The sequence below is a fragment of the Opisthorchis viverrini genome, assembly GCF_000715545.1.
Source record: "Opisthorchis viverrini unplaced genomic scaffold opera_v5_167, whole genome shotgun sequence".
Lineage (NCBI taxonomy): Eukaryota > Metazoa > Platyhelminthes > Trematoda > Opisthorchiida > Opisthorchiidae > Opisthorchis > Opisthorchis viverrini.
This window is the reverse complement of record NW_008751825.1, coordinates 410,171-431,008: the sequence shown is the minus strand read 5'-3', so window position 1 is coordinate 431,008 and position 20,838 is coordinate 410,171. Positions and strand designations below refer to the sequence as shown.

Below are 20,838 nucleotides of genomic sequence, written 5' to 3'. Positions count from 1 at the left end.
TAACATGATAGGCGGCAGTCGATTTCAGCATGTTTGTAACGAAGTCGTACATAACTGAGTTCCTACTCATTCGGAGCAGGCCACGCTCGTCCATTCATTAAAGCACCATTTTCTAGTTCGTTGCAAGCTCAGAAAGAACAGAAAATATCATGGCGATGTAAAATGCCAGTAGCTAGAACTACGACAGGTGTAAAATGGCGTTCACCAACTTAGTGGCGCAATTGACTCATTGAAGGTATCGCAGATCGTTTTTTCATAAACTCAGGAAAAAAGGGCCAGTTTTGTCCGCATCGGAAAACCAAATGCATATTTTTACGTGTTTCAGTACGGTATTTTTTTGTAATCTGGTACAATCCCGCGGTTCAAATCTTAACCAGGCCATTGGGGGCAGCTTATCTAGCTGAGAAGTGCTACTTACTGAGACGATTTCAGTGGAGCTGCTCGTTTTATGATTGCGTTCACATTGTCACATACTATCCGAATTAACTCCCATTTCCCAATTTCACCATTTGAACGATGTCTGGGGTCAGGCGATTATAGTTCACAATTAGGGCCTTTTTTTGGAAGAGCACGATCTGTGAGAATATCCACCAAATTTATCTAACAACTAAGGAGCCTATAATCTTTTCACGAGCCTATTGACCATCAGATTGGGTCGACGAGCGAATACGTCTTTTTCTTCCCAGCTTCTTGGTTTACTCGTTAAACTGTCTTGTCTTTTTTCAAGCAGCAAGTTTTCACTTTACACCGAATGCTTGCTGTTTTTCCCCGACACTTGCAACTTTATATTGCATTCTCACTCCCTGGGCACTCTCAAACCGTTTTTTTTTTGGAAAATAATTCTCATGCAGTATAAGAATGGACTGATATTTCTGTGTGAAGGCTGGAGCATAAATTTCTCACATGGGCCCACCGGTCATCAGAGACTCCGGGTGCATATGCCGAAGTCCCTTTCAACATCGTGCATTTCATGCATCGCTTAGGTCGAGATCCGCTTCGGCCACCAATAATCCCTAGTCCTAAGCCAATTTGCTTGCTCGTTTTTGCGAACTATTCCCCTGCATACGCATCCATATCATTCGTGCTTGCACCAGTGTTGGTTTCTTAAACATCCTCATGGTCTTAGCGTTTCCCGGACAAGTTGTATGAAATTTACATCACCTCATGACTTTGCGTCCGAGGTTGAATAATCACTGTTAAGGAATAGGCTTCATTTTCGGACATTCTCGGGGTTATAATATAACTGCCTGACCCTTACAAACCGGGTTTCACATGATTCTTCAACGTTGGGAAGCAAGCTTAAACTAGAATGGACGAGGTCACTTTTTGGGATCGAGCTAGGCCGACCGCAAGCAAAACGCGACTAGTTGTAGTGGGATTAATCTTTGAACCCGATCAGAATGGCCTGATGTGAAGGACAGAAGTCCCTCCCTTTTTGGTTTATCCACTCCTTGTAATAATTGAATAAAGCTTAATCCAGACATTCGTTTTTGAAAAATCTCGAGGCACCTGAATTTTATTGGAGTATTACTTGCTTGCAGGCGAAGAACAATGAGCTTGAAACCTACCTCATTGGATTTCAGCTTAAGCATGCCTCTAATTTGAATTCGTAGTTAGCAAATCAAGTGACTCATCACAGTGTTTATCACATGCAAATAAACGCGCAACTTCGGCGAGCAATCGACTTTTTCACATCTGTAGCTTTCACCACATACCGACAACATATCGGACAATGATTCCGCGCAACCGTGCAGCTCTCGTAGATCAATCGTCGCACCGGTTTGGTGGACTCCGCATTTTTCTTCAGATCAAACTTCAGGATTTCGTAATACATAACGTCACTTTTCATACAATACTGAAATAGAATGCCCGTTTAACAGCAAATCGCACACCGCAACTACTTTTTTGGGTGAACTTTTAGAACCATTGCATACATCCATTACAGATTTCCCAAACCTCCCCTTGTTTGTTCGGATACTACCGATATAATTTTATGTGTGCAACACTTAACCGCAGTGTTGACTTGCTGATGACACGCTACTGCGACCAGCTGCGGTCAATTCGTGATTCAGATGGTCAGAAGGTTGCGAAAGTTTCTGGAGTTTGACTTTACGGTGTAAAGGACCGCGTAAGGTACGGTAAAATTGCCTAGCAACTGAAAGACTGGCAGATACAGATGTTAGACGAATTTACTAGGATCGTCTTCTGGAGTCTCTTCCAAATGCTCCACTGTCAGATGTGAATTCATACTGGGACGAGATCACCATATCTTTGCACAGTGTTGGGAGTTTTGCTTGTGGTACGGCGCTACCAGCTCACTCAAGCACTGGTTATAAGACCAAACAGTGGCACTGCTTAAATCTCGGAGAACTATCCCTGTTGGTCCCGAACATAACGTGACGAATTATCAGAGGTCAAGCGAAAGTGAGCGTAAAGTCTGGTGGACACAGCAAGCTAAGTAAACGGAAGGGGTCCAGAAAACCGGTAATGCCCAAGTATTATCACAGTTGATCCGCACGACCAGTCTCCAGAAACCTGTGAGCGAAACCATCAAGGATCTGACAGGATTGACCATCTTGAATAAAGAGGAACGCTCCGACTGGTGGGCTAATTGCTTCGAATAACAGTTATCGTGGCTACCAGCTGTCACTCACCTGGAGCCCACAGTTGACGTAGATCCATGGATGGTTAACCTGGAACCCCCTACAGCCAAGAGGTTTACGACTGCATATGTTTTCTCAAGCGCCACCGAGCCTCTGGACCGGATGACCTTCCACCCGCATCGTTCAAAGACGGGGGTGAATTCCTCACTTAGCGCTTGTCTGATCCGTTTGCCTGCATATGAGGAAGGAATCTGTCCCAGACAAAAGTGAGTGTGGTAAGCACAGGGGGGTCAGCCCCCCCGGTTATACCGAGGCTTGGTCGCCCTATGCTGATTCGCGAGACACTGACTTGAGAGCAGCAAGCGGGGTTCCGGCCTGGTAGTATTTGCGTTGACCACATCGTCACACTCCGCCAGGTGCTACAACAAAGCCATACGTACGGAGAGCTCTCCAAAGGCCTCCGTACCCAAAGCGCTGTCCTTCAGGGGAGCCCACTCTCTATTCCTGTTTCCTTTCGTGATCGATGAGATACTGAGACGAACGCTAGAAGGTCTGCAAAACCCCAGTGTTCAAATAGCCTGTGACGAAAACCTTGTCCATCTACAACGTGTAGACGATTTTGTTCTCGCCTTCGAAGAGGACAAGGTGCAGGTGTTTTTGAATGAACTGACCCACAAAATGTAAGGTCATGCTCGTGGACACGGAGTCACTAAACACTCCACTTGCATTCCAGGGAGAGGCACTCGAAGTTGTGGAGCGTTTCATAGTGATTTGATACGAATCAAAGACCACAGCAGACCAGGAGAACGCTGGACCAATGCAGGAAACAGCACGGTGGCATTTAAAATAAGGCGATTTTGGTGAAGTCTCAGTCATGTCAACGAGCCACTACGAATGGTATACCGGATACCGTTGGTTTCGGGCAAATCGGTCAATGCCGAAGGGATTAACTCGGCTGAAAGTACCAGCGGAAAAACGCCGGAATTGAATAGAGATGGATTCGGGAGTTCTGCCATCAAGATGTATTGTGGCATGGCCTCACACAGCAGCTCAACGGTTCGAGAACGTCGGGAGCGGCTGAATGACTATGCACACACCAGAATACGGGACCCAGCAGGCGGAAATAGCACACAACGAGCGCGTCAGCCTCCCATATTTAGACAAACTTGTCGGTTGCCAGTTTGATTAGCCGCAGCCAACGACTGACCTTGTGATTCATCTCGTTACACTGTTATATATATTGGAATCATCAGCAGTGTGCATCCCACGAAACTCTAGGGTTTTTAGGATCTGCAGCCTTCCGGCTAGTAGTTTGAACACTTGACCGTTCGGTTCGTCAGGAGTGTGATAAGCTCGCACTTTGGACGTTGCATCGATTACCCTTTAATCCACATCACGTGGTCATGTATTGATGGCCCCTTGAGTGACGACTACTCATATGGAAGTCTCACTCTTCAGGTGAATTATATTTCTCCTGAGCTATTTATAGATGAATTAAACTTCCATCTGACAAGTCGTTACTCGAGAGGCCAGTCTATACATGACCACGTGATGTGGTTTCCGTGACTGAAGGGTCAGTGGCGCTGTATCCCGTCTAAGTGCGAGTTAATCACAATGGTGATCGGCCACCCGTGACACAAAGTTCAAGTGTTCAAACCATTATCTGTGAGGTCGTGGGTTCGAAACTTCCTTAAGTTTCGTGGGGTGCGCACTACCAATAAGAATGAAACAGCCATGCATTGCTTCTCTGCTTTTCAGCACAAATCCATTAGCTTCACTCAATCTCACTATTAACAAAGACAGGGGTGTCTACTTCAAAAAGCAGGGCGGCAGAACCTTAGAATTGAGAAGGACGAGTCGCCAATCATCCAGTGAGCGATTCTGTTTCTTCACTGTCCGGAGGCTCACACAAATAGGCTGTCCAAGAGAAGAGGAACTGCTAGACTTGAAACAGTGAGGAATAACGAGGCATTCTTCACGAGCTCAAGTTGTCTGGGAATGACGATACATTTCTCAAGGTTACGCGGAGCAGTGATATGGCCAGTCTGACCCTCCTGGCTTGTCGGTGAGGAATTCTAGAATACACCGCGTCAGGTGCATATCGGTGGAGAGAAACTGGTAAGATTAAATCATGACATGGCACGATGGTCAACAGAAACAAGATGAGAGACACAGGAAAAGTTTAACTGGTTGGGACTTGGGGTGAGAAAATGGTCAAGATTGTGTGTGGTCTTGTTACCAGCTCGAAAGTGGATGAGCTGTGAGGGATCATAGAGAGGTTGGGAAATCCCCAGTGCACGACTACCTGCGTCGATGCCAGTTATAAAAGATGTTCGATCGATTCACTAATTAAATTATAGACATTTGGGTCAGAACCATTCGGGATTTAACAGAGGCAGCCACAACTCTTGTTCGCCTACAAACGAATGAACCACAAGGTTTGAAAGCCGAAGGTACAACGATCGAAATATCGGGCCACCTTTGAGAAACTGAACTCAAGTATAAACACCAGCTTTGAAACCAAACTGGACAAGGGTGACGTTTGGAGGTGGGAAACGTTGAAATTAGGGAAGTGAGGGTTGCTTTCAAGAATATAACTGGAGTACATGAAGATGACAGAATATGCCGCAGTTTAAATGACACATCGATTGTCGCAAAACACTGGAACGATGTTTGCGGTATGCGAGACCTTGAGATGAAGGTCGGATTTCCAATGTTCTCGTGTCTTGTCTGCTTGAAAAAAGCCAAACCCGGCATCCGAATCCAAAGGAATTAAGGTGATGAACCATAAGGGGCTTGTCCTACCTCCGATGGAATCAGGGCCACTCTCCTTCACTCACAACCGCATCTGCATGGGGAAATCACCTACATGGTGTATCGGACTACATTGCGGACTGCATTGTTGAGATTTGACTAATTCAGAGGAGAACATGGGACACCTCCATGTTTCAGAACTCCAGCTGAATTCGGCGGAAACCAGCAAATTTGGGATGACCTGATCAGGTCTTTATTGTACCATGTACTCACTCAGCCCTGCAAGTTAAGGTCTTCGGGACGTGTACCACACATGCCGGGCTAGTTTTTACCGGAAGATGTCGTTTTCCGTGCCTAATTCGGAGTGGCTGAAATTTAGTGGACAAAATATATAACATGCCAGAGGGAATTGGCGGCCGCTGATGTTGTTCATGTATCCCGTCCTGGGCTTGGCCGGAAACATTGGTCAGTATAGTGGCCAACCGGTGGCAGCGGTGTTCATGCTGTCAGGTCATCTGGCTGATTGTTGGAGATGTAAGCACCTCGAACGTTTCTGGAAGACTAGATATCCCTCCCTGTCAAATTTTTCCTTCCATCACGATGCTTTATTCAAATAAGCTGATATAATCGTACATCAGTGAAGCACTGGTATTCTCGTCTGGTATTGCTGTCAGTGAGTGCGATCATTCCAGTGAACATTCCAACACAGTACCACTGTTACATGATCTGGCCTGCTCTCCGTTTGTGACGTTTACCAACCCTTTTCGTAGGTGATACAAAGTGACACCTTTCACAGACAAAATGAAGGTAAAGGACTAGGGGCCTCACCCACTCCTTACACCGTCAAGGTGCAGTCATATAGTGCAAGAGCCATATCAAATACCACGGCAAAGCGCGATAGCGTTCGGAGTCATTTTTATGTGATGATCGAGCATGGTTGGCCTGCGTATCGGTGTGAAAATTCAACGGCGGATTTTAGAAACCACATAGTGTTGAAACGCGGCTTTCATGAGTGCCACAGCAGTCGAATTGCGCACCCTCAAGGCTCTTGTGGTGACCACTGTCATTCAGTCATTCGAGTTTGGCGTGCCGGTTTGTCTGATGACGTCACACAGGAGTGTAGGTGGTGGGCAGCTCCATAGGTCTCGAAGCGGAGGGTTGAATTTCACTGACAAGCCTTCATTAAGTTACTCCTCTGGCTAACGCAACATCATTGTGGTTCTGCTATTCAGCTATCTACCTATGCCCACACCATGTGATTATGAATGATAAACTTGATGTCACACTTGAGCGTCAGTCTTAACCGAGGTGACAGTTCCCTTTCACAATCATTTCATGTCAGTAGGACTGCAAGACGGAAACTGCACTTGTCCGGTGGGTTGCGTAATCCGAGCAGGCATAAAATTGTCTAATTCGATCGGCTATTTCACGAAGGATCCTGCACGACATCATCACATCAGACAAACTGCACTTTTAAATTATGAACCTTAAAGCACAAAAAAACTTGTTTGTTGATCTGTCCCCCAATCTTGACGGTTAATTTGCGAACGTTTGCATGTTAATTGACAAGCTTAGCGAATAGGTCAATAGCCACCTGACCAACAACCAATAAACTCACCGGAGTTACAAATCTTTCGACACATTGTGGTACACAAGCACGTCCATCGTAACACATCTATTATTCCGACCCTGACCACTGGACACTTCATGGTGTACTTGTTTAAACTCGAGATCAGAACGACAGATACAGTGCGAGGCAGAATATGTCCGTTTGTGTTACCGGGCATGAGAGTTGTACTCATTGATCCTCTGGATAATGGTACCAGCAGCGCTCAGATATCTATGCAATACGGCCAGCCTCGCCTCTGAGTTTAGTCTGTGGTGTTGAGTGCTTTTCCGTTGTACTCCCACACTGTTCTTTCGTGACCACTTTGACGTATACACAACGATCGATTCTCCATCCAAAGTACACGATCGCGGCCACTTCCGGAAGCAGTTTAAACGTTTGCGCGGATGGTCGATTAATACGGCCTTTATACTCGACAATACATATTGCTGCATTCTTCTTCAAATCGTGACAACTTTAAAAGGCGGGCCACAGTCAAGTTAGATTTTGTCTCCTTAGTTAAGCCACCCTTTGTTATAAAACCGAAATGCACAGATTGGTTTAACGAAATTCCAATTGAAAATGACCAGTTCTTAGCACACTAACGTCAGACTAACGTCAGGACTTAAGAGCGCATAGAGAGCTGTGTACTGAGACATTTGGTGGATATCCGAAACAACCCTTGAGGCCCCTGATTTTAAATCACAGGTTATCGTTACACTGCCATAGAAGGCCTGCAGTGAACTATTCAAATATAGTCAGTGACCGGAAATCTGTGTGAATCCCCTTGGGGAAGTGCCGCGTGATTCCTTGTGTAACCAGTTGGGAACAACTGAATGCGTTCTTTTGTGAACAGTGTAAGCAAAGGATTGTTCCTAAAATCTGAAGCTAATTTTGCTTTCGGAGTGGAAGCTTTCACAGCAAGACTTCCAGCTTTTTGCAGCCTTGCTGAGATTTTGGGGAAGACATGGATTTATGTATGTCCGTAGATGTGTAAGCGTTAACCATACCGTGCGCGTAGTATAAGGGCTGATGCAAAGCTCGCCGATTTACCTCATCCTTAACAGCAAATGCGATGCCCTCTGAATCTTAAAGGTCAAATGAAAGCTATTCGGCTTTGTAGCTCTGAAACTATCTTTTCATTGTCGTCGTGTACCACGCTGTTGTTGCTCTTGGTGATTCAATGCAACGCAGGAGCTAGCTGACATCAACAAACATGTAACAGAATGATGCATAAGAAAGACTCAGCCTCTAAATTGGAAATCACGGCGTATTAGGCCGATTAATATCGATCATATGCCCGAATGAGCGCTGTTTTATTCGTAATCGCGGTAAAATAGTCTGATCTTTTAAACCACACACCCGAAAGTAGTGGATGTCTTGGCGCTTTCCTGTTTGGAATCCACGTAAGCTAATTTTTGAGAGTTTTTGTACCTTAACGCAGAAGACGACCGGACTTGAGTTGATGTTTACACTTCTTGGCCTACCGTTTGTACTGGGCTTGTATTTGTGAAGGTTGGTAATTGTACTCTGTTAGATTTGTTGATGCGTGGCTTATAAAGATATATACGGAAAAATTTCCGGAAGTAAGGCGATTTGTACGCCATCATGATCTTCAACGATTGGCTTGCGAGCGCGTTCCATCTTCGGTGGTACCAAGTGAGGCAAGTCGACACCTCACCCAACAGGGACGAAATTCTTTGTACACGGACAGTGTTTCCGTGTTTCAAAGCGATCTACTTCCTTGTACACAGCCACACCGTCTACTTGTAACATTTGCTGTGTAGAATATGGGCAGCATCAAGTAACACTGCTACTTCAAAGGAATAGTCTGTCTGCACACTACCGGGAAAGATTTCCCTGTCGTCGCAGCCCCGTAGAATCATTCTAGCTTACTCATGTATCCCACTCATATGGCAGCGTTGACAAGATTCTTGCTTCAGTAAAACTGAATGACTCTCGGTTGGTGTGTGGTCAGCAAGTTTCCGTCGGATCTGAGCTCATTTTCGAGGCCTAACTAGTGCAATCAGGATCCGGTTGACAAGAAGAGAGTAGTAAGTCTACCACCAAGCCCGCCGTGACCGGCGACCATCAGGAATTCCAGGTAGACGAAGACAGTAAAGATGGTCATGAGTGCCCAACGAGTGGGTAAGTAAGACTACAACGCTGAAATGCTGAGACTTAGTCTCGAACAGACAACTGCACCTATTTAGTCTGTCCATCACTTTGGCCAGTGTGGCTTACCGGTCAGACTGTATCAGCGATTGAACATTGTAAATTAATATTGAGTGAGAGCATGGGAATGCTATCTAATTGTTAGTTTTTAATCATTGGTATCAAATTGCTGAGCACACGTCGTCACACGGCGGAACCGAACAGGCGAAACGTGTGACGAGTACCAGTATGGATCAATCAATCAGTATGGATTTGATTGATGCAAATCACCGGATCACTCCGGCTGAGTCCTTCAGCTAGAGTGCCAACAGGTCGTTCCAAGTCTGTCAGATAAAACGCGCTTGCAACAGCAGAGGCGGTTTTCATCTGATTACACGAACCAATATTGTCACGTGATCCCACCAACCTGATCAGCCACGGTTTTGAATCGATCCCCGTTGAGTGACATAAATAACGCCTTTTTATCGTACTATTTACCGCCTAGACTACTTTTACGCAAATATTCAACTGTGTTTGCCAGTCATGACTATATCGAAAACAGTTGTTCGTATTTCCAAGTGTAATGTAATAACGTGCATATCCAACAGCTACTGGTTCGTACTCCACTTCGTTTTTCGAATCTATGGATGCTGAACATACTACGTTTTGAATTACACCCCAAATGCAGGTCGTGACATTCATTTCAGATTTCCGTGTAATTGTTTTGGGCTTTGAGACTAAGTTTACATAACCATGTTATGGATAGTACGTCAATTTTCGGATATTTTCGCACAATTTTAGCAGTGATGTGAGCATGATTCCTCAGCGTTATTCAAGAAACTGACATGAACTGTTTTGCGAGATAATTTTGACCACGAGATTGTGGTGGCGCATGATATACACTCGCCAGTTTCATATATCTGCGATGGCCACAAACCTTGCATTTTGACCAGAAAACTAACTAAAGTTACTGTTGAAAAATTCCGAAAACCCTGCACATGCCAAATGATCTGGTAACACCACTGTCAAACCAGAAACCGATAATCTTTCTCGTAGTTGGCATATACATTCTATTTTTGGGGTACGACCAAAGGTTCCGACGGACATGAGGATTCTTCATCAGACAAAGCCTGTGACATCAAACATCTGCTGGTCGGTTGCTTTGTTCACTCAGTGACTTTCTGTTCGGTGCACTTCGCGGCCCAAAGACAACAGAGGCGCACAACTTTTCGGTGAACAAGTCACGTTGACTTCTAAACAAAGAGATATACTTTTGAATGAGCTTTTTCAAGGCGCCACGCTATCAACAGTTTATTTAATTCTTTACATTCTTGGTAGAACGCTACTCATAAGATTGCTGAAATCTCTTCGACAACCTACCACCGGATCCACCCTGCTTGAAGATCATCAAATAGGCGCAGTCTCCGAGTTTCCACCACCCTCATGTTCTGTCTGTGCCCAAGCTGTACACGGTTCGAGAACACGAGGATTGTTCCACCTGAATAGCACTTAAGAAAACAGACCCAAAAGTGACAACCCGATAGCAACGACCCGGGAAAAAGTGAATTGGTTCGGAGCTTGCTTAATTAGTTGCTCGTTAAGCTGTCTTCGAGAACCTGAACCTAGTAGCCTACAACTGTGCAAGTACAAATTAATAACGGGATACTTTAAGTCAAAAGAATCGAACACCGTGCAACCCACTTTCCACTTGAGCGGATCAGCTGCTCTGGAGATGTCCGTTTTTCGATTAACTGAAATCTAATGTTATAGGACTGACACTGGTAATACATGAGGGAATCCGAGTATGTCCCCAAAAGTGGTCTCCCTATTTGAATGGCTTTACTGTATGAGAGACAAGTGAAATGAATTTCTTACATGTGTCTGGGTCGCTGAATATGCACAGTGACTCTCCTAGAGAATAAAAAGCTCGTACACTAGAACGCGTAACCTAACATCGACTCATCAAACTGGCACACACAGTACGGTTTGTTCTCGCCACTGAAGACCAGCGCAGTTAGAACATTAGAACAACCATCTTCAGGTATCCAAGTTACTTTGAAAGTGATAACGACCCCTGAGAAAACTTAGGCTTACTGTGTTGTGCCAGAAGTAATCAATCCAACCGAGGTCACAAACCGGTTCCGATCCATGGAAAATCCGACAGGAATATGCTTAACCCCACGAGACACAACAGCTTTGTCCCCGGGGGGAAGCATCAACTTGGTATTTCATCAGCTGACCTACAGGGAGGTACCTGGTTGGACGATAAATTCAGTGACACATGTTTGGTGATTTCAACTGTCGACAACAATCTGAATGAACATCCTGAAACCAGTTTATTTTAATCTTTGGCTGTAGTCAGTCGGTAAAATGGGGGGTGATCGCTTGTTCAGATTCATCACTGACGTGTCTCATCCAATTAGAGGTGAAACAAAGAAGGTAAGATCGAAGACTTCTTCGATTACAACCAGTCTGCAATACAGACCCGAAAACTAATCGATAACAAGGGTCATTTCCAGAGACTAGTACGAATATAAACATACGCACACAATTGCTCAAAGTACTCTCACTGACGTCACTGAGCAACTCGTTACACAACAACCCACGTCATCTGGATTGGTGGTGAAACGTTTACATCCAAACTCTAAAACTCGCAATACGACCAAATACGTGCCAGCAATCATGAAAATGCTGAACAGCTCCAACCAGGAACAGAACGAACGAAGGGGTAAACAATATCCCTCAGTGTGACTGAAAGTTCCAAATCAAACCGTTTTGACACGTCATAAATATTTAGACAATCTGAGCAAATATAATGAAGCTAGGTTACCATCATAAAACGGGGCATATCACTCTGGATCCATAGATTGCTGGGAAGTGTCTATCATTTGCATTTGTTTTGTGAGAGGTTCTAGTAAGTCCAAAGAACATCCAAAGAGCCCTTTAAGTCAATGCATTGTCTAATTAGCCCATCTTTTTTTAGTTTATGCCAGACGGTAGGAAATCTGTCCACCTGGCAATTGCTTTTGTCAGCTGAGCGATGTGATTGTGTACGTTTGGAACAAATACAGTTTTTATTCCCTCCGAAGAACTGCAACATGCCTAATGCAACTACACTCGCTTGTTGCTTTCTGAAGTCGTAACTGAAGAGAAGTGTAGCGATGTAACCAAAATTTTTGGCGTTTTTAGAGTTACGGGATAATGGTGAGACTCAGAACCTGTTTTATGGCAATGACTGTCTTTGAACCAACCAGATATAAGCAACGACACAAAACAATAGTACCAAATGAGCGGACCACATTCATTTGAATGTGGATGTGGTATTGACGGGAGACCTGGAACCCAGCTGAATGTCTCGTAATAAACCTAGATGATATGCAAATGAGTGTATTTTTCGAGCTCTGGGTTCATGTAGACTATAAGGTTGACGAAAACTCGGGGACTGCGCCTACCTGATGAGCCCCAAGAAGGGCGAAACTGGTCGTGGGCTGTCAAAGAGTTTTCAGCAACCCTGTGAGTAGTTTCCTTCAGGAGGCTCTTCATCTCCCAAAATACACAGAGCATCAGTACAGTCAGGGGGATGTCACTGCGCCTAGCCCAACCACAAGAGTCTTTTCGCTCATATTACCTGTAGGTGAACTTTGCGAGTCATTGAATAAGCCACATTTGAAACTTTTTTCGGTCAACACTCTGTGACATGAACCTTTTCATTGATCACCAGCAACATGAGCCACATAATGTTACCGCATAAAACTAATGGTTAAACCGATTACGGTAAGTTTGCTTGATCGTGATCCTTCACCTCTCTAANAGCTGTTTGATGAAAACGATGTCGCGTCGGTGCGTATTTGAATCCGTCGACTCCACTCTCTTCCGATCGTAGGAAATCCAGTAAATGCCTACGTCAATAAAACCAGTAGAATTATCGTAGTTCAGAAAAGCTTCAACTTTCTGCATACAGGTACGGAACGTTGATTCACTGTCAAAAACGCAGAAGGGAACTTTTTAGCATATGCACTACATTCGCTTACTTTGGCATCATAGCTAAAGCTGCCGTAACCATGTTCATGTCTATGGTTCTTTCAACAGATAAACTGTACCCTCATAAATCGGCCTTCTTTGGCTGTTATTTGAGCTTAACCGGGCCATATTAGACAAGAACATTCCGTCTTGATCGAGCTCATCACTTAGTGGATAAACAGTTGTTTCAAAATCCCCTCACTTCTGACCAGTTAAAATTGCTTTGAACAACTGAACGCAGACAACCATACCAGCCAATCAATTCATTGAGCTATGAAACAGAGGCTAGAGACAGCGCAGTTGATTGACCTGATAAAACTGGTGTACTAGTGATTGGGTGTTGCAAAAATGCTGGTATCACTGTATCAGATATTGTGAAATATCTGTGATGTGTCAAAGTAATCTATACATGAAAATATTCAAGTTTTAGGAGGTCATCTTTGAACGGCACGTCACACAGACTGAAATCCCACAGGAAAAGCAACTTATCGTCTCGTTGCAGCTTTGCGAGCATTTCTCCGTAACTACGTACGCATAAGTAGAAGAACTTTGATTAAATGAACTTCGTGCAGTTTGGATTAAATCGAACATACGGTTGACGAGTACTGGGCGACTATACCTGTCTAATGAGCACCAAGAAGGGCGAAACCGATTGTGGGTTGTCGATGACTTTTCAGGATTCTTATGCGTATTTTTCTCCATGAATCACGAATTGTTTACCACCAATATCATCGACGGTTATCCAAACTTTGAACTCGGCCAGTGCTAACATACTTTACCATACTGTTAGGGAACACTGGCATCCTTATTACAAAAGCAGATGGCCGAAGATATAAGGTCCCTTGGGTGATCTTGAAGTCTTCTAGACAACAAAAATGTACTTGTTGTCCTCGGTCCAATGGTTATTTATCAGCCCAGCTCCCAAAACAGATGCTCTCATGTTTGCTGGGTTTTTTTTTAATTTACGTTCTCTTGCGGTTATTGCGCACTCCTCCCACAATGGTCTATTTCCTGTCATAAGTCTCATATCAGACAAAAGATGGCGGTATAGTCATCGGTGGTGACGATGTGGCCTATATTAAGAAACCCAATAATTAACCGTAGTGCTATGTGTTCCGTCAAAGGAGGGTAGCTTTCATACTTTTTTCAAAGAAGTCGAGATGTGGGGTACCCTATATAGTGCATCATTAGGCGCCAACGCATCCACTGATTAACGAACAAAACATGTAGCCCTATCACTGTTTGTATAGTGGGTGGCCGTCTATTGGTCACGCTTGCACTGAGCCTGCCAGACTACGCGATAAGAAGACGGATAACCCTGGAGACGGCTGCATTGTCAGGGCAAAACATACAGATCTTCTGCATAAATATATATATAGGATGACTACAGGGCCAAATACGGTCGTTTACTTGTTCGTTCTGTGCAGCCAATGACGGTGTTCCGGTCGTGAACAGCTTCAGTCCCACTCCGCTGGTCTTATGTTGCTTAGTCGTGTTTGGTGGGCTCCGCCAACGCACCTGCTTTCTGGACGTGTCTTAACGATGGTGACCTTGGGGATGCGTCATCCTCTGCACATGTGTTTTTTCCATGTTTGGGCGCGTCCTGACACAACTCAGGATATGTTTCATCAGGAGAAAATCGGTGTCCGTTCTTCAGTTTCCGGGACGGCTGTGCATCATATTCGTCACTCTACAAGAAGGAGCACACTGATGCTTACAGTAAGATCCATTTGCATATCGATGAATGCCGTAAATTAAACGGCTGACAGTCGGAAAGTATCACGACTGCCATACTGTAACAGTGTGTGAAACATTGTGATTGATGACCAGTTCGGCTGCCTCCAACGTAGTGCGTATTCCAGACATGCTTTTTCAACCCAAGTCGAGTATATTCGACCGACCTATGGGTTCAGACCTCCACTCAAGCATCCACCGTTCAGGTTACCTAGCTAATCGTATTGTATTTCAGACTGCCTCATTTATCAATCGTACTTCAGCAGACGAACTAATTTGCTGAAGCCTGAGACGCATTTGCGATTCCAAACAGCTAGTCCTGGTGTCAGAAATCCCACAGTAGGCCGCGCACATGTGCAAATGCATTCAGATTAAACGGATTCGTCGGACCTCATCTCACGAACCTACCGTCGATGATTCACTATTATAGGCCATGGGGTAAGGTAGGCGAGTTGCTCTGTTGATCGATCGATACACTCACCCATTCAGGCCGAAGCTAGAGTGGCGTTTGTAAGTCAGTCACTCATTTCTGGACCGTTTCGGTGGCTTTTATATTCCGCTCTCCAGGGTCCATTTGGGAACTGCATAACATGACGATGGGGCCAGTACACGTAACGCACAAATCATACAAGTAACTGAGATGAAACCTGAGCCAGATTGCGTACAACGCGATGAAAACACAGATACCAAGCTTCCGGTAGAAATATTGCAAAGGCTGAACCGGAATACCGTGCCTCTCGAAAAAAACTTAAGAGGTTTAGTGTTGAAACCACCGAAGATCAATAAAGCTGCTCTGAATCTGTTCCACGTCATTGCAGGTAATCAGGCAGTCTCAGCATTAGCCGTTTTACCCGCTTCTAGGAAAGACTGTCTGATAGCGACCGAATGCAGGGAACGAGTCGGGTGAAAATCTCTTCGCAGAATGAATGGTTCTCAGTAAAGATGTAATGGTGAAGTTCATCATTTTCGAACAATTCGATCCTCACCAATGACTTCCGTCAAGCCGATAGCCATCATCTGTCATTCTAACCTATGGGTTTGTCCAAATGTGCACTGTCGTTACGGGCATTACCCACAAGTGGTACCTAAAGAATAGCGTTGTTTGCTGAACGATGATCAGCGTGTCCTGTGTGGGCAAACAGTGCCCGTGAAAATGCAACAGAGTCTATTAGAGACTGACATACGAATGAAGTTAAATCGAAGTTTTCCATGTTCGGAGATCCGTGTTTTTTGCACAGTGCGGGGTTTCATGGGAAAATTGAATCGATGGGCTTCAATTTTCCACAGGTAAACGCGGAATGTACCATATTTTTGTGGGACCGGCTTTATTACTTTGCACTTCGTGTATCAAAGCAAACCAGATTTATCGATCATCCTAGTCAGGAAGGTCATAGTTGTCATGCCCAAACCGCGAAAGAATTATTGCAAACTTTTGTCTGACCATCTGTCTTGGGTTCAGGCTTTCACTGTGAGACTAACGATGGGGCCATCTGCACATCTGTAAGGTTCGACTGTGTTTCTGAGGATCAGTTTATAGACTAATGAACAATCTGCTATCTATCCACTTTAGCAAAGTCTTCCCTTCAGTAATCCCGCTCCCCCTCTAAATTTAACAAACGACATCATAAACCCGACTCACTCTAATTTCATACATGTGATCCATCATGGTTCAACGAAAAAAAAACTAAAAAAACGCCAATCCCAACAACGTGCTGAAATTAAAATCCGACAAATGCTTTGGTTGTTGAACACACACAGTGATTCCCCTAGGGAAGGAAACGACAAGTTGATATACGTGGCTAAATATCCCGTCATGTGACTGATACATGCTATGGTTCGTTCCCATCATACAATTGAAACAGTGTGATGAGAACACTAGAGCAAAAAACATCGTGTTGAAATGGAAGGACAGTGGATGCACCAGCTTCAGGTATCGAGGCGCGTTTCGCACAACAATCACCGGTGAAGAGACAGGACAACAGTGTTTGTCTTAGTTTAACTGTATTGTCATAAATCAGTAATTTAACCATTGTCACACATCTGTCTCGGTCTATTGAGGCAAGCCAGGAAATCAAGCCAGATATCAGGCTATACACATGTCGCGACCCAGAGGGTCACGCAGTTTGTCTACAGAAGGATAGTGGATGGCAGCTTTGGTGTGCCTGGGTTGGGCATTCATCGGCACACCATGGGTGAAATGCTTTGGGTTGAGAATAGTCTAAGTTGACACAGTGAAGTAAACCAAATTTCACATTTAGTTGCAATAAGTGCTCGAGTTTCCATCAACCTCATGTTCTGATTGAACACAGATCGACTAATACACTCATTAGCAAACCAATTTGATTTTCATGAGAGACTCAACTGAATTCATCGTTCATGGCACTCTTCAGTTGAATGTGCTACACAACGTAAGAACAAACAACCCATGCGGGTGAAGTTAGACATTAGAATATAAGGAAAATGATTGCTGGCAGATAAGAACGCATTTACCTTAACCCGCTTGCGAAGTGTGACCTTGTTAGCTATACTATCACAGTAGAAATATGCAATGGTAGAAACCATGAATCCAGGGACTGTAGTGTACAGTGATAGGTTAGCAATCTGACGGTCCGTTTATGGGAAACATGGAGAGGGATTGACACAATACACTGGAAAAACTCCACGCACAAGATAAGTTAGGCAACGTGTGGTTTTCGCCCAATCGACTTTCGAGAACGAACATGCGAATCAATCAATAACGGGTAGAACAAATCCATCAAATGGATATAACTGACGCAGACCAATCAAGTTGGTATCGAAATTTGAATAGCCCTGAACAGCGCATCTTGACATACCGCTACATGACTATGAGGTATAGAATTGAGTTTCGGTGAATTTGCGCGACTTTTATCTCCTGATGCCGCTTTGTGGCAGATGGCATGAATTACGCAAAGTTCAAGACAGTATATACTATACGGCTGCATGAATTCTCAAAGTTATTTGACGAGATAAAAGTAGTCCAGATTGACAAGTTATCATTTTTGGCCACTCCAGAGACGCAGCTGTCGATCTGATACTGAGGATGATGATGAAGAAGAGGTCCTTTTACCTCGGCGTTTCACTAGCACAGCAGCATCACCTCACTGGATATCCCTATTTTTGAAATTCCTGCTTTTACGGCCAAACATTTGAAGGTCACACTACAGTTTCATGGATTCCGTCTGGCACTGCAAACCATATCACCGTAAGTCCGAGAGAGTGCAAGTTGTGCTATGGTGGATGGCGAAGCGAGATGATTGGCTAAGCGCGGCTTAGCGTGTTCAGCCTGATCAGAAAATAAACAATATTTTACCACTTCACCATGGCTTTAGAGACAGACAGAAATCCCATGGGCACAGAAACATGAATTTATAGCAATTCACGGAACGAAAACTGTAATGCGGATTAGTGCGGGAAAGTTAATTTTCATGGTGCTAGTTACTCATGAGTAGTCTAAGTGACTTCCTGGTTCGAGTTGCTTTTCCCTTGGATAAGAAGCAGTGTCATTCAGTGTATGTTGGTAAGCCAATTGAACGCACTTATGAAGTCCTCTATTCCTAACCTACGTAAAGAAGTATCCCTCATTATTACTCCAACTCTGATGGGTTGCTGACAGAAATGTTGCATGCTAACTTACGTCAGTTTGGGACATTTCTCTTCACATCAGTCCAACGCCTATAACTGTACGAAAGGCAAGATGAAATAAGGAGTAGAACAGAAATAAGCTGTTTTATGAGTTGCATCAGAGACGCACCACATCGATTTGCAGTTTTTTTTCCTTTTGAACACTCTGAGGATGGGTTGGACAAAATACGAAAAAATTTCAAACACGTCACACCAGATTGCACTCTGTGTACGGAAGGCAGTAACCGCTCGGCCAAGGGTCAGTCACTGGAACAGCCAAAATGGTCTTGGTTGGATGGAGACGTCTGCATCGACGATTAACTAGGTCGCTATCGCAATGTTCGACTTTTTTCAGTAGATGATGAAAAGCTGAAACTGGTGAAATACACATGGGACACCGTATGAAGCCCCCAAAGAACAGACTATAGCATATGGGAGCTTCCTTTATCACCAGCAAAAACCCAACCTTAAAATACGTCAAAAGGATCAAAACGTATGATAATGAACGCCTGCGTTTTCATGTGAAATTTTTGAGGTGAGCAAACTTTGTATCGCAATACTGGAACAATCTATAGCAAAATTAATTTAGACTTTCCTTGCGCTCTTAGTTGCGCAAGACAATATTCCACACACACAAAATAGTCTCAAAAAGCCACAGTGTTCCGTTGCAGGAATGACTGCAACATTGCAGACGAGTAAAACTGCCCCCGAGGGGGGCATTGGACACATAAGCTCAATCGTACCATTGTGATTATTGTCTACATCGTAACTAGCAAGAGTTTCAAGAGGTGTTCCGAACAGGAACGCTTAAGGCCAGCTTGCAGTCACTGCAGCCGTGATTACGAACTTAGATGTAGCAAGAATAACTTTATTTTATCCAATAACAGCACCCAGTTGTCTGCCCTATCATTCAGGATAGCCTCATGGGAGCAGCCTTCATTACTGTACTGGGATCCAGAAAGATAACTCTTCATATTATATCTGAGAGGTCACTAGAAGAAACCAAACAAGAATCGCATGGAAATCCGTTTATACCTAGAGGGACCTAATTACTGGAAGAAACCCAAATGGACTAATCAGAATGCTGACTTAGGTCTCCTTCTAACAGATGACATGTATCATCAATACAGTCATCAATAGGCGCTTAAGGCACAGCGTAACATGGGACCTCACGTCCGACTTCAAAGCATTGCCTAGTGACTACTCTAAAGCCATAGCTGATTTGTATAAAGTGCGGGAACTCTTTCGGTTTCCCTTGCCATTACCAACGGATGTTTGTATCTAGTCGTGTGTTTAGAAGCTGAATATTTCCATTAAATTGTGATAACAAACTTGTGGGCTGGAAAATCGCTCGAGTGGTTCACTGTTCAGGCGAATCCATCAAGAACTGAGGAACAAAGTAGCTCCAAGCGGTGTCCTCCAGATCGGTGCGACAGCCCACTCATTGGTTCACGATAGAGGAACCCTGGGATTCAAAGATCATTATCCCCTCACAAAGAAGCGATGAACGGTGTTGCATTACAGAAGCCCTAGATGGTGTTCCAAACCCCGCTTAGTGTGAATAGTTAGCCAACAGAACCTGTTGTCACCAAGAGGCCTCCCTTGTTCGGTCTGAGGTGAGACTCTGTCGCTTCTCTGAGGTGGCGCAGGAAACTTGACTGTGATACCCATGTCTTTCCCACACACACTTCTCTGTCACCATTTTTTAAGTACAGGGAACTTCGATTTCACGTCCTTCGCATGTTAGCTCCGAGGCGACACCGTGTTGTATTTTCGTAAGCCCTGTTTATCTACACACACTATTCTACGATAGCGGAATCAGCTGGGACATCCGATGAAACAGTTTGGCAAAACGTTTGATGACTTTTGGCAGCAGCATTTGTGGACTCTCACTGTGAGACAGCTTTTTTTGCAGACTTTTTGTTATTCAGTAGTCAGTCCTGGTTAATTCACCTTGGCCAGGAGCATTGCGATTGGTGCACACTGGGTAGTTTGTGTTTGGTGGGCACTTCGTCGGTGGAGCGACGATTGAGTGTTCCGTTTGCCTCTTCAGTCGTCATTATTTGACCAGCATCTCAAAGTTCACTTTTCCAACCTCATTGCCGGACTGAAGGGCACAGAAACAGTCGGAAAGGGTGTGAATAGTAATCAAGATTTGTAGCTGTCTCCAAGGTAGAAGCCACCCATGACCAGTGGTCAATACATTCCTCTCGGACACCAAGGTGAAGTTTGAACTTTGCACGCACCGCATCCACTCTCGGTCTCTGCCCCATGGTGGGACCCACAGTCCTTGACAGACAACGCCCATGAGATTCTACCAGGAAG

General features: G+C 44.5%; 1 protein-coding gene across 1 annotated transcript; it reads right to left on the bottom strand.

The window, feature by feature from the left end:
* Positions 1-7,197: 7,197 nt before the first annotated feature.
* Positions 7,198-20,573, bottom strand: T265_07383 (hypothetical protein; the record flags this gene model as incomplete). Its single annotated transcript, XM_009172887.1, has 2 exons — positions 7,198-7,438; positions 20,467-20,573. The coding sequence occupies 2 exons, from the start codon at positions 20,571-20,573 to the stop codon at positions 7,198-7,200; spliced, it is 348 nt and encodes a 115-aa protein (XP_009171151.1).
* Between the last annotated feature and the right edge of the window lie 265 nt (positions 20,574-20,838).